The sequence below is a fragment of the Quercus suber genome, unplaced genomic scaffold (genome assembly GCF_002906115.3).
Source record: "Quercus suber isolate HL8 unplaced genomic scaffold, Cork oak 2.0 scaffold_261, whole genome shotgun sequence".
Classification (NCBI taxonomy): domain Eukaryota; kingdom Viridiplantae; phylum Streptophyta; class Magnoliopsida; order Fagales; family Fagaceae; genus Quercus; species Quercus suber.
In genome coordinates, this window is record NW_027069717.1 from 428768 (window position 1) to 450199 (window position 21432).

The 21432-nt window shown below is 35.0% G+C and overlaps 1 protein-coding gene across 1 annotated transcript; it reads right to left on the reverse strand.

Annotated features, from left to right (window-relative positions):
* Positions 1-7123: 7123 nt before the first annotated feature.
* Positions 7124-20994, reverse strand: LOC112032093 (uncharacterized). The gene is made up of 3 exons (XM_065781268.1): positions 19558-20994; positions 14314-14929; positions 7124-10234 (listed from the first exon to the last, which is right to left on the reverse strand). Exons 2-3 carry the CDS (start codon positions 14879-14881, stop codon positions 10143-10145), a joined length of 660 nt encoding a protein of 219 aa, XP_065637340.1. The 5' UTR covers positions 14882-14929; positions 19558-20994; the 3' UTR covers positions 7124-10142.
* Between the last annotated feature and the right edge of the window lie 438 nt (positions 20995-21432).

A 21432-nucleotide genomic window follows, 5' to 3' on the forward strand; every position in this document is an offset into this window, starting at 1 on the left:
TTGGAGCAATCGATAACAATCAACATAATTCTCTCATTATAGAGTTTTTGGAGATTTCTCATTCACTAACATAATTCTCTCATTATAGAGTTTTTGGAGATTTCTCATTCACTAACTTAATCTTCAAAGAGTCTTAGCCAGCACCCCACCGATACTCTCTATTAGGTTATTGGTTTCTTGTTCTTTAGGTGCCAATTGGAGCAATCGATAACAATTAACTCATTGACGATTTTTGTGCATTATATATATAAAAAAAAATATATATATATATATATATATATATAATTTTCTATTTGTTGACGACTTGGCATTCCTGTGAACATAGATATAGAGTTTTCCGAATAACGTTACATTTGATGTAGTGTTTCTTGTCATTTATTATTTTACGTGTTTTCACAANAAAAAAAAAAAAAAAAAAAAAAAAAAGGTTGGATGTATTTACCATCTGGAATGGTTTCAATACTGATGAGCTGATCACGATTCGGACATAATTGTATACCATGGACCACCCAAGCACGGGGTAGATATAAGTTAAGAGAGCGCAAAAGCAAACGCAAGAAGCGATCTCCTCCTCCTTTTGAAAAGAACACTTCTCTTTTAGTAAATTCAACACCTGCATCGGGTAAATCAAGAGCCAGCAGCTTTAGCGCCATCATACCAGAGAAATAACTTCAAAAGGACAATATGTGAGGTGGGGTCCGCCCTCGTGTGACATGTGTCTCACACATGCATATGATGCATGATGGATTTTCTCATGTTACACACACCATGTATAATAAACATCCCATATGCAAAGCATTTCATAGATTGCTAGAGCCACGTTTTATTGTCAAACTATCAAATAAGAAAATTCTAAGAAATAATTTCAATCAATCCCTGGAAATATTTTAATCAAAGTTATCAAGTCAAAATTCAAACCAATTAAAAAATAAATAAATTACACTCAAGAACTCTAAAATTTATTTTAAAAACCTTTGACCTAAAATGAAAATCAGTGGCACTAACTCTAATAAATTCATACTAATAAAATACTAATAAAACCAGTTACCGTATCTTCTAGAATTTATGTCCCAAATATAAGTTCACTGCAGATACAAATAAGAAATACTATATTCACAATATTTTCTTAACAAATTTTAAATAGTACGTTATTATTGATTGTTATGAATGAGCACAAAAGTAATTTTAAATTATGGATTCAAATTAGAACTATTAACTACTTGTCACATATATTTTGTTGTGGAAGTGTTGTGAAAATATTGTAGTATAACACATCTCCTAATAATAATAATAACAATAATAACGAATTGCCTCTTAACATGAGTTTTGAGAATAAAAATGCTCTATTTATCTTTCAAAATAGGCAAAATTACACAATTAGTCCCTGAAGTTTATCTACCAAGTGTTATCAGTCTCTCAAATTTAAAATGAGCACTATTGGTCCTCAAGTTTAAAAAATAAGCACATTTGGCATTTCTATTAATAACAGTTAGCCATAGACTCATAATGCATATGTTAGACTATGACATGACAAATTAATTTTAAGTGATGAGGCGCCAAAGTTAATATTAAAATACAAAATATGACTCATTAAAAAAAATAAAATCCATCCACTCATTACTAATACTAACCCATTTCAGGTGACCCATTAAGAAACAGGTATTCCCAATTTGAATTTTGAAACCTCGTGATTTATTAGAGAGAGAAGAGAGAAATCTGAAATAATAGCAGGGCCATCATCAATTGCTAGCACTATTCTCCTCTTCCCTTGCAACCCTTCCTCTCTCACACGCGCAACTGGTGCGGCACAAAATACTTGGTCGCTGATCATTACGCTCCAAAGTCACATGCTTGCTTTGTAAGCACTTTAGAGTCCAGAATCACGTCAAATTTTCTATGAATGTATTTTAAGATCCAAATCGAATAGCCAAACAATTCATAGCACATAATGTCTCATTGACAATGTTTAAATAATCTATATAGCCATATTGCTGCACCAATTGGAAGAAGTATTTGAAACTAGGATCAAATAGTTAGTTATTACATTCCATTGGAATATCTGACCTTTTGCCCTTTTCGGAAAATTATATAGTACTATGCCCTCCTTTCCAAACTAATTAGAGAAATACCCCTATTTTAAAACTCAATTTTTGATAAATCGAGTTAGGTCCTATAGCGGCATTTTTAAAGAGCCTATAGTGACGTTTTAAGGACTTATAGTAATGTTTTTTAACTCAACTTTAATGAAATCGTTATAGGCAATGAAATTGACATATAGTGGCATTTTTTTTACCTATAACTCAATTTCATTGAAGTCGAGTTAAAAAACGTCACTATAGGCTCCTTAAAACGTCACTATAAGCTCCTTAAAACGTCACTATAGAACTCAAAAAAAAAATTTAATTAGTTTGAGAAGGGGGGCATAATGCTATATAATTTGCCCGAAAAGGGCAAAAGCCCATTTTGTCCACATTCCATTCTTCTTACGACTAAATGCATCTGAGTTGTTTGTCGCACCAGTGGTTGTATGTGTGAGAGGAATGGGCACAAGGGGAAAAAAGGCACTGCTAGCAGCATATGATGGCAACGTTAAGGATTTCTCTCTTTCTCTAGATTAGTGCAATGTGATTTCAAATTGGGAAGACGTGTTTTTTAATGGGTCACCTGAAATGGGTTGGGTTGTAAGAGCATTAGCATTTGAGATTGCAAAAAATGTTCTATTATACCGTTCGCTTTACCGCACACTCAATATCCTCATTTTCATTTTTATATTCAATACATTAAAATAATATTAACTGCACAGTAAAATAATATAAAATTATTTATCTCACTTCTCTCTTTTCATCTATGTTTCTCTTCCTCTTTCTCTTTCTCTCTCTCTCTCTCTCAACCATCCACCACCATTGTCAAGCAACCCAGTTGCACCACCCACCACCACCACAATTGTAGATTCAAACCCAAACAAAATCCAATACCCAAATCAAAACTCAAACCTAATACCCAAACAAAATCCAAAACCCAAACCCTCATATCTTTCTCTCTTCCACACTACCATGATAGCTACCACCACACCAAACACCATACCTACCATCGAACACCCACCAAAACCCATAACCCACACCAAACACCAAACCCACCACAACTGCACCACCATCGTGCCACCATCACCAGCCCATCCTACAACCCAGCAACAACCCACACCACAAAACCCACCCACGTGACCTATAACCCATAATCCCCTTGCCACACAACCCACGTTGCCGCCACACAATCCATAACCTCCACCAACCCAGAAACCATAACCTCCACCACCTGACCCACGCCTCCAATGCATCCAAACTCTCAAGCATTACACAAAACAAAGCACAAACATACAACCATATCAAACCCTAAACCCTCATAAAAAATAAAAAATAAAAATTTTAAAAAATCCCGATAGAAACAACCAAACTCCAAATCCACGGCTTAACAATCAATAAAGAAATCAAATAATAAAAGAAAATAAGATAAAAAAAAAAATAGAGAGAGATTGTGGGTGGTGGCATGCATTGGCCTGAGATAGTGGATCCAGCCATGGTGGCTTGGTGATGGTGTTCATGTCCAGCCATAGGGTTTCAAGTTTAAAGAGAAGAGAGAACAAAATGAGAAAGAGAGACAAAGAGAAGGAAGAGAGAGAAGGAGAATAGAAATAATGAGAGGAAGAGAGAGAAGAGAGAGAGAGAGAGAGAGAGAGGAGAAGAATAATAAATATTACTAAAAAAGGAGAGGGACCAAAAAAAAAAAAAATTTAAATGCCAACCTGCTACAGTAACATCATATTTATAAGATTTTAACTGTAGTTATATTGTAATTTTTTTTACAATTAGCCCTTTGAATAATGAACACTTTTTATGGTTTGATGCTATAAAATAGTAATTTGGGGGTTGCAAAGCTAATGCTCTAATAGGTGGACAATGGATAAGCTTTATAACGAGTCAAATTTTGAGTTTTGATTCTTTAAAAATAAATTCAATGCCACACCACTTAAAATTTGTTATGTCATTATTCTGTTAGCCATGTAGACACTTATTAACAAAAGGATTGATTGCACTCTTTTCTTTTTTCTTTTTCTTTTTTTGCCTTAAAAATATGAAAATACTAAAATAACAAACATTTTATGTAACACCCGATCTAGGGAAAAAGAAAAGCCAGATTGATTAGTTGTCTCTAACTTAGATAACCCAAAAGAGGGCCAAAATGGCAAAATATTCATTTCTCACAAACTTTCCAACAAAATACCCCCTATTTGAAACTATTTAAAGATATGCCCCTATTTTGAAACTTAATTTTCTAAAAATCAAGTTTCAAATGTAAAACTTGATTTTTGGAAAATTGAGTTATAGTGAAATAAAACTTTAAAAAAAAAAATTTGTGGAACTCGAGGTTTACACTAGAAACTCGAGTTCATGGAACTCGAGTTCCACAATTTTTTTTTTTTTTTTTTTTTAAGTTTCATTTCGCTATAACTTGATTGTCAAAAAATCGAGTTTTACATTTGAAACTCGATTTTTAGAAATCGAGTTTCAAAACAAGGACATATTCCTAAATAATTTCAAACATAAGACATTTTGCTGGAAAGTTTGTGAGAAAGGGGTAAAACCCCATTTTGGCCCCCCAAAAGAGAGAAAACTGCTAATGGATTCCAAGAAGCGGAGACTTGAAGATTCTTGAGTTCAAAATCCTAGAAATCCATTCTTGCTATGTTATACTTAGTACCAGGATAAATTATTTTAGTTTCTTTTTTTCAACATTCTTAGTAATTGAATTGATTACGATGGATTAGGTTATTATGTCGGAGTGATCTTGAGAAGTTGCAACATTTTTTCTTTTGGTAAGAATTGATTGGAGTAAATAATATGATTCTTGGCTACGGCTAGTTATATGTTTCTTAAAATAAAATGTTTCATTTATTAAATATTCCTTTGTTGCCCCTTAAAAATTTTATTTAATTATTTTAGCTAAGTTTTTTTTTTTTTTAATAAGTATTACTTTAGCTAAGTTGATTTAAAGAAAAAAAGTAGAATATTTAACTTATTGAAATATTATATATTTATTTGTGTTGATTATTTAGAAAATTTATATATCCTTCAAATTTGGATCAAACATGTGTAAATTTAGTAAATGGAACCAACAATTTAAATAAAATATATATTTTTTGAACTGTGATATAAACTAAAATGAAATTAGATATATTTTGATAATTAATTGTACAAATTAACTATGTTTTGTACCTTGCTTGAGGGATATATATTGGTACAAAAACTAGTTTGTTCTAGAGTTTATTGCTAACCTATATATGGTTCTGGGCTTAGTTATGGCCTCACGGGAATGCATATAGTGCGACCGTAGTCATTAACATTATTCAAGTCTAATGAAATTTTTGATGTTTTGGAATTCATAGAACTAAGATAAATTCTCACGCCTATAAATTTTATCCTATGGATAGTTTACTTATTTTCTTTATGTATATATGTTTCACCTAGCTAATTGAGAATTCGGTTTACTTACTAAGCTATTGACTTCACCCCCTTCTTTCTCTGTTTTAGATTTTGAGGAATAGCACATTTGAGTTATTGTTGAGGAGGTGCGCGAGAAGAATATTAGGATTTTACATTATTGTTTAGTGACTAATGGAAGAATCAAATTTTACGTACTTTTTTGTCTGTAGAAATATTTTAGGAATTTTTCTCTTAACTATTGATAAATCCAAGATTGGCCAATGTTGGATTGTCACTTGTTATTGAATTTCTTATAGAGAATAGTAATTGAACTTTAGTGGAGCCTTATGCACTTGTAAAGTAAAATTACGGAACGTGCCTAACTCATATTTTGGATTGGAGGTGTGACATTTGAAATGATCCATCCTAAAATAAAAATTAAATACAAAGAAAAACAAATAGATATTTTCATGTAAAAATAATTATTTTATTGCAATGGTAGAGCCAAGATTTCAAGTTAGGGATGCAAGATAATAATAATATTAATCAACATTACTAATAAAATTATAAATAATGGTAATTGTTATAACAAAAAATATATTAGAATTTAAACAACCGTAAAATAAATAAACAATTGTAAAATAACTAATTCGCAGTTACTAACAATCAAAGTAAGAGATTAATCTATATACACAAATTTTAGACATCTAATTTTATTCCATATAATAATTTGAGAAAATAAATTTCCAACTTTCCTTCTCTATTTTTCTAATTATTTAAATTTTAAATTTATGGTAAAAACTCAAAATTTGAAACTATGAAAAAATAAGAGATAGAGGTGAAAAAAATAATGGATGCTTTACTACTTTAGTACCACACAAGACATTATTATTATTATTATTATTATTATTTTGTAAAGTTTGAGTTCCCCGGGCTATAGCTGAAGTGAAAGAAAGGAATTTGGATAAGTGAAGAAAAAAAAAAAAACTTTAATATTGGTCAAAGTGCACACAGGCTTTAACTTAAAAAATAAAGGTGATAGTTAGTGGCCATTTATTTCGGTGTCAGGCTAATTGATAAAAGTGGGAGTAATTCTATTATTAACACCACAAAATTTCATAGTATTTTTACAATAAATTAAAGTGTTAGTATATTGTAAGTCAAAATAAAATAAAATAAATTATTCTAAGATCCATCCCAACTAAAAACACGAGTATTGTAATAATATTGCAAAATTTTGTTGTATTTCTAGACTTTCTTAGATGGAAAAAGTGTTTTCTTTTTTTCTTTTTCCTTTTTTTCTTTTTTTCATGTTATGGTACACTCTGTGTATAGGGAAAATATTTTTTTTGTTTTACTATTATAGCAGTAAGAGGGGCAAAGAACTGCTCTAATAGAACAATATATATATATATATATTTTTAAATGAACTATATAAATGGTTTTTTTGGGAGGTGCCCCTCCTTGCCCCCTCCTGGCTCCGCCCCAATTTTATAGTTAAATTGAAATTTGTTGTGAAATGTTTGCGACTTTTTGTTGTGAAACTCTAAAAGTAATATTATAGGCCGTTTTTAAATCCTTCCTAACCCATAAGGCTATAACATGTTAATTAAACTTCCTTTAAGATATACAAAACAACGAGCCAAAAGAGGAAAGTGCAAAAATAATTAAGGAACTATTTTCTTAAAGATTTTCAGAAAAATTTCTCCCCACCATTATAACATGTAACATCACCTATTGTTAGGAGCTTTACTTGTTGCTGATGATGGCGTGAGGAATGAGGGTGCTTGGGTAGCATTGGGCCAATCACTTGGCTTCATGTTTTCTCAACACAATCATAGCTCCTCATGCCAGACTAGTGATGCTCCTAAAGACTCTTTGAGGGGGACCTGCCTAGTCTCCCTACTCGAGTTGGATCAATAAGTAGGATGAGAAAATAGCATATGGAGGCATCTTGCTCCACATGATACCCAAGACCATTGTAGAGGAGGGCCATGATGGGCAAAGATGGATTTTGATGATGGACAACAGTAGGTGGTGTTGACTTTATGTGGTGGTGCATGGCATTGGTGGCTTAGTTGCTAGTTTCTTGTGTGTGGGCTTAGTGGCTTAATTGCAAGGCAGGGCTGGACTACTGTGATGATCAAATGCTATGTGCAAAGCATGGGGCTAATGGAGGCTGTTTGAATGCATGGACAAGTGCTAGTGGGCTGATGGCAGTTACTTTGCGTGCTACATGTGGGCATGTTATGCGGGTTGTATTGCTAATGAAGGCCTCTCAAAATGTGAGAGAACATGTATAGGCTGTTGGAGGATGGGTAGAGGGCCCATGGTCTATTGAGACAAGGGTTATGCATGTGCAGGATGTGCAGTGGTAGTTACCAAGTAATTCCTAACTTTCCTGACGATCAGACCTGCTATGTAGGGGCTAGAAACATGGAGAGCAGGCCAAGACAAAATCAGTTAAAGGTGTCCTAAGTCAAAATACAAGTGGCAAATTGTCCAAGACCTAGGCAATAACTATCATAGTAGTTAATTCTGTGTATTTAACCCTAAGCTATTGGGGGTGTTAACAGCAAAGTGTATTTGACCTTGGGAAAATTATGTGTAATTCTCTAGGCTTGTAAAAAGGTTTCCTTTGTACTTGAGATTATGTAATAAAGGTTGGGGCTTGGTTCCCTATAAATATTGTGTGTGCTATGTGTGTATACGTCCTTATATAATCTGTTTTAAGTATTACTGCAGTGTGTATGTGGTGTTTGCTGAGACTAAGTCAGAGACTTAGGGCCATCACAGGCAGAAAATTGAGTGAAAATTTTGACCCTATGACAATTGGTATCAGAGCCTGATTACAATGTCTTCGAACACCAAGGTAAGGGTGACTGTCTTAGAGACCATACTTGGAGTTTCTGCAAAGTGAGAACAACTTTCTGTGTTTGACAGATTAGATGCATTGTCTACAAAAACTTCTATGATGCGGAATTAAATTTTTGAATAGAGGGATGTTATGCTGATTCGTGTTGAAGAGTTGGCTGCTGCACTGGATGCCCAAGGCAATGCAGTAAGAGAGATCCAAAGCCAACTTAAGACAGAAATTGCCTTGTTAGAGAGGGTAATGTGTGGCCTGCCTAGGGAGGGGGAAGTGGCCACCAAAGTGAAGATGCCTGAACCAAAGCCTTTTAATGGTGCTAAGAGTGCCAAGGATATGGAGAATTTCCTTTGGGACATGGAGTAGTATTTCAAGGCTGTAAGGGTGCTTGATTAAGAGATGGTAACCATTACTAGCATGTATCTTTTAGGAGATGTCAAGTTATGGTGGAGAACCTATGTGGAAGATGATGCAAATGTTGGTAAAGGGAAGATTGACTCGTGGGAAGCCTTAAAGAAAGAGTTGAAGGACTAGTTCTTGCCTACCAACATTGCCTGGGTTGCAAGAGACTCCTTGAAGAAATTGAAACACATTGTTATAGTGAGAGAATATGCCAACATTTAGTTCTTTAATGTTTGATATCAAGAACATGTCAAAGGAAGACAAGTTGTTCAATTTCATCTTAGGCTTGCAATCTTGGGCATAGTTGAAGTTAAAAAGGTAGGCAGTGTGTGATCTGCCCGCTACTATGTCTGCTGTAAATACCTTAGTAGGTTACAAATACAATAAGCCTAGTGGGGATGAAGAGAAATGTAAGTCCAGAGACAAAGGCAAAGACAAGCAGAAGAAAGATGACAAGAAGAACAAGGATAAGCAAAAGAAAAATTGGGGTAACAAGAGGAAAGGAGAGAGTTCTACCTCTCAACAAAACAAAGAACAGCCCAAGTTGAATGCAGACTGCTTCATATGCAATGGCCCTTATCGAGCAAGAGACTGCTCTAAGCATGAGAAGCTCTATGCAATAGTTGCTGAAGATGAGAGGGGGCAGTCCGATGAAGAAGTTTCTAACAAGGTGAACCCCTTACAATTACTAAATGCACTTAGTGCAGAAGGTACTTCTAAGGAGTTGCTTATGTGCAAGTGGAGATGAATGGGAATGGGGTTGAGGCAATGCTTGACACTAGTGCTACCTATAATTTTGTTGATGAACGTATGGTCCAACAGCTTGGTTTGAAAGTGAGCAAGTGTCCAAGTAAAATCAAGCCAGTAAACTCTAAAGCAAAACCTGTTTCGAGAATTGCTTTTGGTGTGAGGTTCAAGGTTGGCAAGTGGATAGGAAAGGTGAATTTCCTGATTATGAAATTGGATGACTTTGATGTAATTCTAGGTGATGAATTCTTTGTGGCTACTAAGGCTACCTTGTTTCCATTCATTGGGGTGATGCTAATTTTCGATGAGAAGCAGTCATGCTATGTTCCTGCTAGGCGTGTGATAGGAAATAGCAAGACTAGTAAGGAAATAGCAAGACTAGCAAGGGGTAAAAGCTAATGGTGTCAACCATTCAAGTTGAGCATAGGCTGAAAAAATGGGAGATTACTTAATTGGCTACAATGATTGAAGTCAAGTAGGACAAGGTTGTTAAAGTTCCAGATGCTGTTGTTGGACTGTTGGAGGAATTTTTTAATGTGATGCTCCAAAATCGCCTAAGACCTTTCCACCAAGGCGTGCTGTTGATCACAAGATTAAGTTGGTTCTTGGTTAAAAGCCTCCTTTGAAGGCTCCATACAGAATGTCCCCTATGGAGTTGGTTGAGATGAGAAAGCAATTGACTGAATTGCTTGATGCAGGCTACATTCAGCCTTCCAAAGCCCCTTACAGTGCTCTTGTCCTGTTCCAAAAGAAGCAAGATGGATCATTACATATATATGTGTGGACTATAGAGCCTTAAACAAAGTAACGGTGAAGAACAAGTACCAAATTTCTTTGATTCAAGACCTATTTGACAAACTGTGCAAGACCACTTACTTCACCAAACTGAACTTGAGATCAAGCTATTGGCAAGTGAGGATTGGTGAAGGGAATGAACCAAAGACAACTTGTGTAACTCGGTATGGTTCTTATGAATTTCTAGTTATGCCTTTTGGTTTAACAAATGCCCTTACTACATTCTGCAATTTGATGAATGATGTATTCTATGAGTTTGTAGACTGTTTTGTTGTGGTTTACTTAGATGACATAGTGATATAAAGTGAGTCCTTGGAGGATTACTTGGAACACCTTAGGAAGGTGCTGTCCAAATTGAAGGAACATCAACTGTATGTCAAGAAAGAGAAGTGTGAGTTTGCCCAGCAAGAGATTATGTTTCTAGGGCATAAGGTCAGCAAAAACCTTGTGAAGATGGATGAAAGGACGGTGCAAGCTATCCTTGATTGGCCTCCACCAAATAAAGTTGTTGAGTTGTGGTCTTTCTTTGGATTGGCTAACTATTATAAGAAGTTTGTTTAAGAGTATTCCAAGAAGGTTGCTCCTCTTACAGATTTACTGAAAAATGACAAGAAATGGGTGTGGATAGATGCATGCCAAGAAGCTTTTGAGAAGCTCAAAGCTGCTATGTCGAGTGAGCCAGTGTTGTGTTTGCCAGATTTTGAGTTACCATTTGAAATCCATACTGATACTTCTGACAAAGCAATTGGTGGGGTGTTGGTACAAGAGAAACATCTAGTTGCCTATGAAAGTAGGAAGCTGAATGAAGTAAAACAGAATTGTTCAGCACATGAGAAGGAAATGATTGTTGTGGTTCATTATTTGTTAGCATGGAGAGTGTATCTACTCGGGCCCAAGTTTGTGGTGAGAACTGATAATGTGGCCAACACCTTCTTCAAAACAAAGAAGAAGTTATCTCCTAAGCAAGCTAGGTGGCAAGAGTTGCTGCAAGAATATGCTTTTGTGTGGGAACACAAACCTGGTAAGCATAACCAAGTAGCAAATGCATTTAGCCGCAAACAAGTGTAAGAGTATGTTGCTGCCTTAACCAGAGTTGAGTCAGATTTTGTGGAAAGAATCAAGGAGATTTCAAAGCTTGATGTCACCTACCAGAAATTGGTGCAAGATGTGACTGCAGGCCTAGTGCATCGCTACCAGCTTGAAGATGGGTTGCTATATGCAAAGGGTGGTAAGCTATTTGTTACTAGTAAGAAGATCCGTAAAGAGTTGATGAAAGAAACTCATGATCCACAATGGGCAGGACATCCTAGCAAGGAAAGAATGTATGATTTATTGTTCTGTTCTTTCTACTGGCCTAAGATGGAGTTAGACATTGAGTTGTATGTCAACAAGACAAGGGATTAACTCAAAAGGAAGCTAGTTTGCTGCAACCTCTTCTTATACCGAAAAGTCCATAGATTTCTGTTTCAATGGATTTCACTACTGGTATGCATAAAGTGAAGGGAATGGGTTCAGTTTTTGTAATGGTTGATCGGTTTTTGAAGTATACAGTGTTTGTGGCTGCACCAAGTACTTGCATAGTAGAAGTAGCTGCTAATCTATTTTACAGAAATATGGTGAAGTACTTTGGTTTGCCTGAAGATATTGTGAGTGATAGAGACTCTCATTTCACTAGTCAGTTTTGGACAGTTTTATTTAGGTTGCTGGGTTCATAGTTGAAGTTTTCTACTGCTAATCACCCACAAACAAATGGTCAAACCGAGAGGATCAATGTTGTGTTGGAAGATTAATTGGGGCACTATGTGACTGCAAGTCAGAAAAACTGGCTAGACTTGTTGGATTCAGCAAAGTTTGCTTACAATCTGCTCAAGTCTTCTTCAACGGGAATGAGTCCATTTGAGTTGGCAATGGAGTAGCAGCCCTTAACACCTCATGAGATTGCAAAGCAGCGTTCAGGGGGCAAATGTCTTGCAACATACAGATTTGCTATTGCTAAGCAAGAGCTAATGCAGGAAGCACAAGATAGTTTATTGAAAGCAAAATAGATAATGAAAAAGTATACTAATAAGGGGAGGAGGCCTCTTAAGTTCCTAGTGCATCGCTACCAGCTTGAAGATGGGTTGCTATACGCAAAGGGTTGTAAGCTGTTTGTTACTAGTAAGAAGATCCGTAAAGAGTTGATGAAAGAAACTCATGATCCACAATGGGCAGGACATCCTAGCAAGGAAAGAATGTATGCTTTATTGTTCTGTTCTTTCTACTGGCCTAAGATAATGAAAAAGTATACTAATAAGGGGAGGAGGCCTCTTAAGTTCCAGGTTGGAGACAAAGTGTTGTTAAAGCTAACTCCATAGATTTGGATAAAGTTTAGAAATAAAAGTGTGCACCGAGGCTTAATTCCAAAGTATGATGGTCCCTTTGAAATTGTGAAGAGAGTTGGTGTTGTTGCTTACAAGTTGAAACTGCCTGAAAGGTTACAGATTCACCCAACAATTTGTGTGAGCTTTCTAAAGCCTTATCATAGAGATAAGCAAGATCCAACAAGGAATGAGACAAGGCATGCCCCACCTATTGTTATGGTGTAGTTTGACCTTAAAGTGGACAAAATTCTTAACAAGAAGGTAATGGGTTATTGAAAGGGTAGAAATATGATAACTTATTACTTAGTGAAGTGGAAAGGGGCAGCTGAAATAGAGGCAAGTTAGGAGAAGGCATCGACTTTATGGCAATTTGAAAAGGAAGTGAAGGCATTTGAAGATACCATACCGACGAGGACGTCGGCTTCTTCTAGTAGGGGCGGTTTGTTAGGAGTTTCACTTGTTGCTGATGATGGCATGAGGAATAAGGGTGCTTGGGCAAAATTGGGCCAATCACTTGGCTTCATGTTTTCTCAACATACTTATGGCTCCTCATGCCAGACTAACGATGCTCCTAAGGGCTTTTTGAGAGTGACTTGCCCAGTCTCCCTACTCAAGTTGGATTGATGAGCAGGATGAGGGGGTAGCGTGTGAAGGCACCTTACTCTACATGATGCCCCAAGACCATGGCAGAGGAGGGCCATGGTGGGCAGAGATGGATTTTGATGATGGGCAGCAACAGGTAGTGCTGACCTTAAGTAGTGGTGCATGGCATTGGTGACTTAGTTGTTGGTTTCTTATGTGTGGGCTTAGTGGCTTGAGTGCAAGGCAGGGCTGGGCTGTTGTGATGATCAAATGTTGTGTGCAAAATGTTGGGCTAGTGGGGGCTACCTAAATGCATGGACAAGTGTTAGTGGGCTGATGGCAAGTACTTTGTGTGCTGCATGTGGGCATGCTATATGGGCAGTATTGCTGATGGGGAGGCCTTGAGCATGGGCCAAGCCTCCCAAAATGTGGGAGAACATGTTGTATGGGCTGCAGGAGCATGGGTAGATGCCCCATGGTCTGTTGAGACATGGGTTGTGCATGTGCAGCAAATGCAATGGTAGTTACCAAGTAGTTCCTAACTTTCCTAATGATCGGACCTACTATGTAGGGGCTAAAAACGTAGAAAGCAGGCCAAGACAGTATCAATTGAAGGTGTCTTAAGTCAGAACACAAGTGACAAATTGTCCAAGACCTCGGCAGTAACTACCATAGCAGTTAATTCTATGTATTTAACCCTAAGGCTATTGGGGGTGTCAATAGTAGAGTGTATTTAGCCTTGGGAAAATTCTGTGTAATTCTCTAAGCTTGTAAAAGGGTTTCCTTTGTACTTAAGATTAAGTAATAAAGGTTGGGATTGGGTTCCCTGTAAATATTGTGTGTGCTGTGTGTATATGTCCCTATATAATTTGTTCTAAGTATTACTGCAGTGTGTGTGTAGTGTTGGCTGAGACTATGTCAGGAACTTAGGGCTATCACAGACAGAAAATTGAATGAAAAATTTGATCCTGTGAGACCTATCATCATAAAGTTCCACATATATTAGTAGTTTATACTCTATAATGACGAAGACTTACAATTTGAGTTTTCTAACTTCTTATCAAAAAATAGAAAGACTTACGACTTGAGCGAATGGCAATTGCATGCAAGACATTCATGCCGTCCCTTCCAGCAAAGGAGCATTTTGAAGTAGCACTCAGGATTTGAGAAGCAATCTTGTATAATTCTCTATCCACAGCAAGGAACAGTGCGGACTCCCCAGCACTATTTGTAAACGTACCCAGCTCCGGGTCCCCATTAATTAGTTCTTTAACAGCCTCATATTTATCATATCGCACAGCGAGGTGCAGGGCCGTATCCTTCACCAAATTCACCATTCTCAGAATCTTATGCCCACCAGCTTCAACATCCAAACTTTTGGTATGTTCAACTAGGAACTTTACCACTGAATGACTTCCTACCCTTGCAGCAACATGTAGCGGAGTATTGCCTTTGGAGTTTTTTTGATCCAGAAGGCTTGGACATAATTCAACAATCTTTTGTGCAACCTGGAGATGATTGCATTGCACTGCAACATGAAGAACCGTGCTCTTCTCGGTTGTCACATCAGCAAGGGTTTCGGAATTTGCAAATCTCTCAAAGAAACTTAAATCACCAGAGCTAGCAGCACTATAGAGTTGAGGATTCATTGTGTTTTGTTTTCCCTTTCTTCTATATATAGTAGGTTAACGTTCCGTCTGCTAATGGAAAAAAAATAAATTACTGATAGTAAAAACAAAAAAAATAACTAAATGAGAAGAGGGGGGGGCGCTTAATATTACTTCATCTCAAATCAAAATCTCAAATTTGAATTAGATTTTTTTTTTCCGGTAAGTCTACACCTATGTTGAGACACGTTTAATTGAAGATATAATGAAAACTCAGCTATGCTGCTGCTTCTTTTTGGGACAAAATCCTATACATGCTGCACTTAGTCTAATCAGAACATAAAATAATTAAATTCTTCTAAAAAAATCATAAAATAAATTATTATTTTATTATTAACATCTCTCAATTTATAATAGCCTTTTCACTCGAGTCAAGTGCATGTTCAGATGCCTCATATTTAGAAGAAAAGTAAGAAGTTATAAATACTTCTTCATAATATCTTATTTTTTTCAAATAGAAACTATGAAGTACATGTAGCTTTTATAATTAAAAAGTACATGTTCAGATGCTTTATTTTTAGCAGAAAAGTATAAGAAGTTATAAAAACTTCTTCATAATATCCTTTTTTTTATAAATTATAAATAGTATGAACTATGAGGTACATGTAACTTTTATCATTAGAAAAGTCCATGTTCAGAGGCCTTATTTTTTGAAGAAAAGTATAAGAAGTTATAAATACTTCTTCATAATTAATATCCTTTTTTTCAAATAGTATGAAGTACCTACATGTAGCTTTTATAATTATAAAAATACATGCAGTTATAAGCCATTATCTAGTGTAAAAAGTGAGGAATACTGGGTATTTGTCTTATATTTTAAACGTAACCTAAATTATAGATTATTTAAATTTATTGTTTTTCTTATTTTACTATATTATTTGAAATTTTTAATTTTATTTATTATGATTAATGTGTAAGGGTTTTTTTTTTTAGCTAATGTGTAAGGGAATTTTGGATCATATAAAAAATAGTCACCAAAATATAGATATAGAATACTATATCATTAATGGATGAATTTTTCTTTACAAAATGTTTAATAATATTTTATTTTGATATAATTTTTAGAAACAAAATATAATTTGAAGATAACCAAAAAAAAAAAAAAATTATCTTATTAAACACTCTCTACCCACCTTCTCCATTGACCTCATGACTCCTACCCCCTTCCCTCTTCTTCTTTGTCATAACCCCAGCCCCTACTCTCGTTTTTTTCAGTAATCTAAGCTCCCCCATTCTTTCTTTCATCACCACTGCCCTTCCCTCTTATGCTTTATCATTTCCTTATCATCCCTATTAGAAATACGCCCCAGGTCCAGAAGATCTAATGATTTCTTTACATAAACACTCTCTTCTCGTCCTGCTCTCTTATTATTTTTTTAACTCAGATCTGCCCCATCATTATTAGATTTAAGTTTTTAATGATCGGTTTTTGCTAAAATGTGTTAATTAAAACTGGAAACCACAGGGCTCTTTGGTCGCTAATTATGTGAAATATGGGTAGTTTTGGCAGACTAAGAGTCTGTTTGGTATCTACTTATTTTGTTGAAATTGAAAACTTTTTACTGAAAGTATGTAGATAAAAGTAAAAGTTAGTTGAAATAGTATAATAAAACTCATAAATAGTACCAAAAAATGCAGTAGGACTCATAATAACAACAAAAATAAGCTGAATAATAAAATATGTTGACAAAATTAATCATGTCGAACAGACACTAAGTATAAAGATAAAATCAAAAATTATCTTTAAATCTACTCACTGACACCCAAGGATTTTGAGAGAAGAAAAATTTGAACTTTTTACTCCTTGAAAAACTTTTTTACCCTTTGTTTTTGGTCTAGACGTTTATTGGGTACATAATCTAATTAACTAATTTATTTTTAAAAATAAAAATAAGTTAATTTTTTTGTTTTTTGTTACACATTTAACATAAAAATTATATATATATAAAAATATAAAAAATATATATCTCTTTTAATAAACACTGTACAAATAAGTCTCTTGAAACATTATACAAATAAATTATTGTAAGCTACGGGGTTTCCAAACAGACTCTCAATCTTCTACTTTTCTCATAAAATTTGTTTGGGTCTTCATTTTGCTTTTAGAGAAAAAATTAGAAAGTATTCATAGTTTAAGATGCGTGTACTTTAATTTATAGGAAAGTGGATACTTTTTTTTTATTTCCTTTAATAGTTTATAAGATTTAAAAGGAAATATAACATTTTAGATTTATTCGTAAATAATAAAAAATTAAATTTTAAATTTAGTATACAATACATTACTAAAACTAGTCTGTCTACTAAATCCTCAAGTCTAAAACCACTTAACACACTCACCCAGGCAGCCGGCACAGTCCTACCTCCTTAAGCAATTATTTATTAAAAAAGGAAAAAGGCAAGTCCGCTTAGAAAACAAAAATCCCTTACCTCGCCGTAGTATCCAACGAAACCTCAATAGTTTGCTTCCAACCTCCACTCGTTCAGTCAGTGGTCTCTCTCTCGCTCTCTGTGTTTATCTTTCTGTATTTGTTTTAGTCCACTCGTTCACCAGCTCCTTCCAGGTCAATATCAATGTGCAGTCAGTGGTCTCTCTCTCGCTCTCTCTGTTTATCTTTCTGTATTTGTTTTAGTCCACTCGTTCACCAGCTCCCTCCAGGTCAATATCAATGTGCAGTCAGTGGTCTCCCTCTCTCGCTCTCTGTGTTTATCTTTCTGTATTTGTTTTATAGTCCACTCGTTCACCAGCTCCCTCCAGGTCAATATCAATGTGCAGTGGTCTCTCTCTCGCTCTCTCTGTTTATCTTTCTGTATTTGTTTTAGTCCTTTAGATGTTAGGTGTGCTTATGTCTGAGATCTAATCTATATGCGAAACAAAAACAAAAAGAATTGGACAAAACTCAAAAAGCGGTGGACGAAACTCAGATAAAGTATTTTAGGTGTAGTTATTATGTTCATCTCTTAATATTTAGTCATATGACTATTTAACTAAAAAATACACTTCTTTTCCATAAAAAAAAATTCACATAACAGAATCTTAAAATGAGAATCTAAAAAACAATATCTAAGTAATGTACCTAAGTCTTGCTCAAAAGAATTAGACTAAACTATATTTGACTCTTTTATAAATTTTTTTTTTTTTAAGTACAGCTGGTACTTTAACGTTTAGAAATTATTTTATATGTTTAAATAGTGTTATTTGTTATTGTAATACCCGAATCCCCCAATAAAAAATAAAAATAAATACTAAGCATATCTCCAACAGCCTCTTTAAATTTTTGTACTATTTGAAAAATGAACAGTATATTATACATTTTACCTACTTACTTTTTCAAATACACTTTCTAACAAACTCTCTATCATTTCTCTATTCCATTTAAATATTATTTTTTCATTCATTCTTTAATATTTCTTTATTCTCTTTTCAATTTTCCTTCATTCATTTCTAAAAACTACATTCATAATATTTTTACAACACATTCACAAAAAATATTTGTGATAAGTTGATACTGATTTTAATTTGAACATACTATTAAAATTATTTTTTTCTCACCAATATTAGCTAATCATAACCTACCACTTAAAATTTATTGTGAAAATATTGCGGTAGCATTTCTCAATTTTAATTACTTTTTCTTTATTTTATTTACCTTTATCTCCATTCTTTTTTTTCATCCACACTTTTTTTCTTTTCTGTTTCTTTTCTTTTTTTTTCCTCTTTTTTTCTCCTCCACACACATATACTTCTTATCTCTATCTTCAATTTCATTTTTTGTTTCTACCTCCGGGCATACCTCTCTCTCTCTCTCTCTCTCTCTCTCTCTCTCTCTCTCTAATAAAAATAAGCTAATTTTTTTGTTTTTTGTTACACATTTAACATAAAAATTATATATAAAAAAAATATAAAATATATATATCTCTTTTAATAAACACTGTACAAATAAGTCTCTTGAAACATTATACAAATAAATTATTGTAAGCTACAGGGTTTCCAAACAGAGTCTCAATCTTCTACTTTTTTCATAAAATTTGTTTGGGTCTTCATTTTGCTTTTAGAGAAAAAATTAGAAAGTATTCATAGTTTAAGATGCGTGTACTTTAATTTATAGGAAAGTGGATACTTTTTTTTTATTTCCTTTAATAGTTTATAAGATTTAAAAGGAAATATAACATTTTAGATTTATTCGTAAATAATAAAAAATTAAATTTTAAATTTAATATACAATACATTACTAAAACTAGTCTGTCTACTAAATCCTCAAGTCTAAAACCACTTAAATTTTCAACAAACCTATCATTTTTAGAGGTCAGTGGGTTGACTGTGGTTTGGAATTTTTCCAAGCTACCAATGACAAATTAAGTAAAAGTATTTCCCTCAACAGTACTAGGACTGAGCAATGGACCCGATCCACCCGAAAACCCGACCGACCCGACAGGTTTGGGCGGGTCTGAGGATATTCCGGGCGGTTTCGGGTCTTAATTTCGAATTATTTTCGGGTTCGGGTCGATGTCGGGTCTGCGTCGGGTCATATAGGTATCCTACTTCTGAACCCGATTTTTTTTTTTTTTTTTGAAAAAAACCCTACTCTTTGTCTTTGTTGGTCAAATACTTTCAGTAAACAAAAATGGAAAATGAGAAAGCCTCAGGATTGTGATTTTACCTGCGAATGCGAGGAGAGAAATGAACAAGAAGAGGCAAGAGAAAGCTAGGCGCTCCATGCTCTGGTTCTGGACTTCTGGTTCTGAGAGAAACAGAGCATGTGAGAAAGTAAGAGAGTGGTTTTAATTTTGCTTGCTGTGTTTCTGCGATTGTTTGTACTGTCAGTGAGAGTAAGTGGGTGAGCTTTCAAAAAAGAAAAGAAAAAGGAACTTTCAAAAAAGAAAATAAAAAGGAAAGAAAAAGGAACTTTCAAAAAAGAAAAGAAAAAGGAAGAGAGTAAGTGGGTGAGCTTTCAGTGAGAAAGAGTGTGACTGAGGGGTCTTTTATGAAAGAAAGAGGAATTGAGTGGATTAAGGTAAAAGTGGGTGGGACCCGCTGTTGGTAGCCATTTGCCCATTGACGAGAACTAAGAGCATTCACATCAGTGGATGGAAACTCATGTATAATAGAAAAAACTACTATTTTTACACATTTTGGCTCAAAATTGCTCCACATCAGTGCTTCCAAAGTCTGGTATAATCATTTATATTTATCCATGAGCTACAGTAACCGTGTATATATATACGGTTACTGTAGCTCTTGTATTTATTATTTTATTAATATAAATTCGCACCAATTTTTTTCTCTCTTCTCTCCGTGCACAACTACCTCATCTCCTCATCTTTTTCTCCTCATCAGATGCACACAAACACGAACACAGCCACACACAAAGAACACAGACAAACCCACACACAAAGAACACAGACAAACCCACGCTACAGTTGCTGGAGATCGGTGCTTGCTGGAGATCGGTGCTCGGAGATTTGACCGGTGCTTGCTCGGAGATCAGATCGGTACTTGAGGAGTGAAGCTGATCGGTGCTTGCTGGGTGTCCGATCGGTGCTTGCTGGGTGTCCGATCGGTGATCGGTGCTTGCTGGGTGTCCGATCGGTGATCGGTGCTTGCTGGGTGTCCGATCGATCGGTGCTTGCTCGGTGCTTCTGATCTGTTGCTGGGTCTTGTTGTTTGAGAAGCTTCAGTGAAGCTGTGGAGAGATGGAGATAAAGAAAGAGATGGGTCTTGTTGTTTGAGAAGCTTTAGTGAAGCTGTGGAGAGATGGAGATAAAGAGAGAGATGAGTATTGCTGGGTCTTGTTGTTTGAGAAGCTTCAGTGAAGCTGTGGAGAGATGGAGATAAAGAGAGAAATGAGTAGAGAGAGATAGCAACAGATCAGAAGAAGGGGTAGAGAAAGTGAGATAGAGAGAGAGAGAGAGAACGTGTATGTATTGGAAGTTGGGAGAAATAATAAAAAAATTAAAAAGAATGAATATTTTATTATAAAATCTTGTAAAATAAATGAATTGATGTGGGTGTTTTGTAAAAGTGTATGTGTAAAATAGAAAAAGTTGGTTTTTAGTGTAAAAATAAATGTGTAAAATAGAAATGCTGATGTGAATGCTCTAAGGGCTATAAATAAGACTTGAGAATTAATAAGAGAGTAGGCCCAACGGATCAGAGTAGGTTGTAAATTCAATTTTTGTAGCTGTAGCCTATGGCCGCTTTTAATTTTTTTATATTTATAAGTGCCTTTTCCTTAGCTACGTGTGTTTGTAGCTTTGGTCTATGGCCAGCTTTTTGTTTTTAGCTGGCCTTGGATTTTTAAAGTAGTCTACTTTATGTGTATTCAGTTTTTACTGAGTTTAATAAGAGTTTCTGACCGGTTATCTAAAAAAAATCACAAATTCAACGAAAAAATTGGCCTACCCACAAGTCCAACCCCAGGCCCGACCTGAGATCCGGAAAATCGACTCAATTTTTCGGGTCGGGTCAAGTCAGATTTCAGGTAATCAAATCTGATTTTTATCGGGTCAGATTTCGGGTCACAGTAAACCCAACC

Bases quoted from the DNA above. Each gene is read 5' to 3' on its own strand.
- LOC112032093 (XM_065781268.1), bottom strand. From the start codon at position 14,881: ATGAATCCTCAACTCTATAGTGCTGCTAGCTCTGGTGATTTAAGTTTC. The intron at 10,235-14,313 runs GTAAGTCTTTCT...CTTTTGGAACAG, and splicing joins AATTGCCATTCGCTCAAGTC to GACAAGAGCACTGTAAGGGG.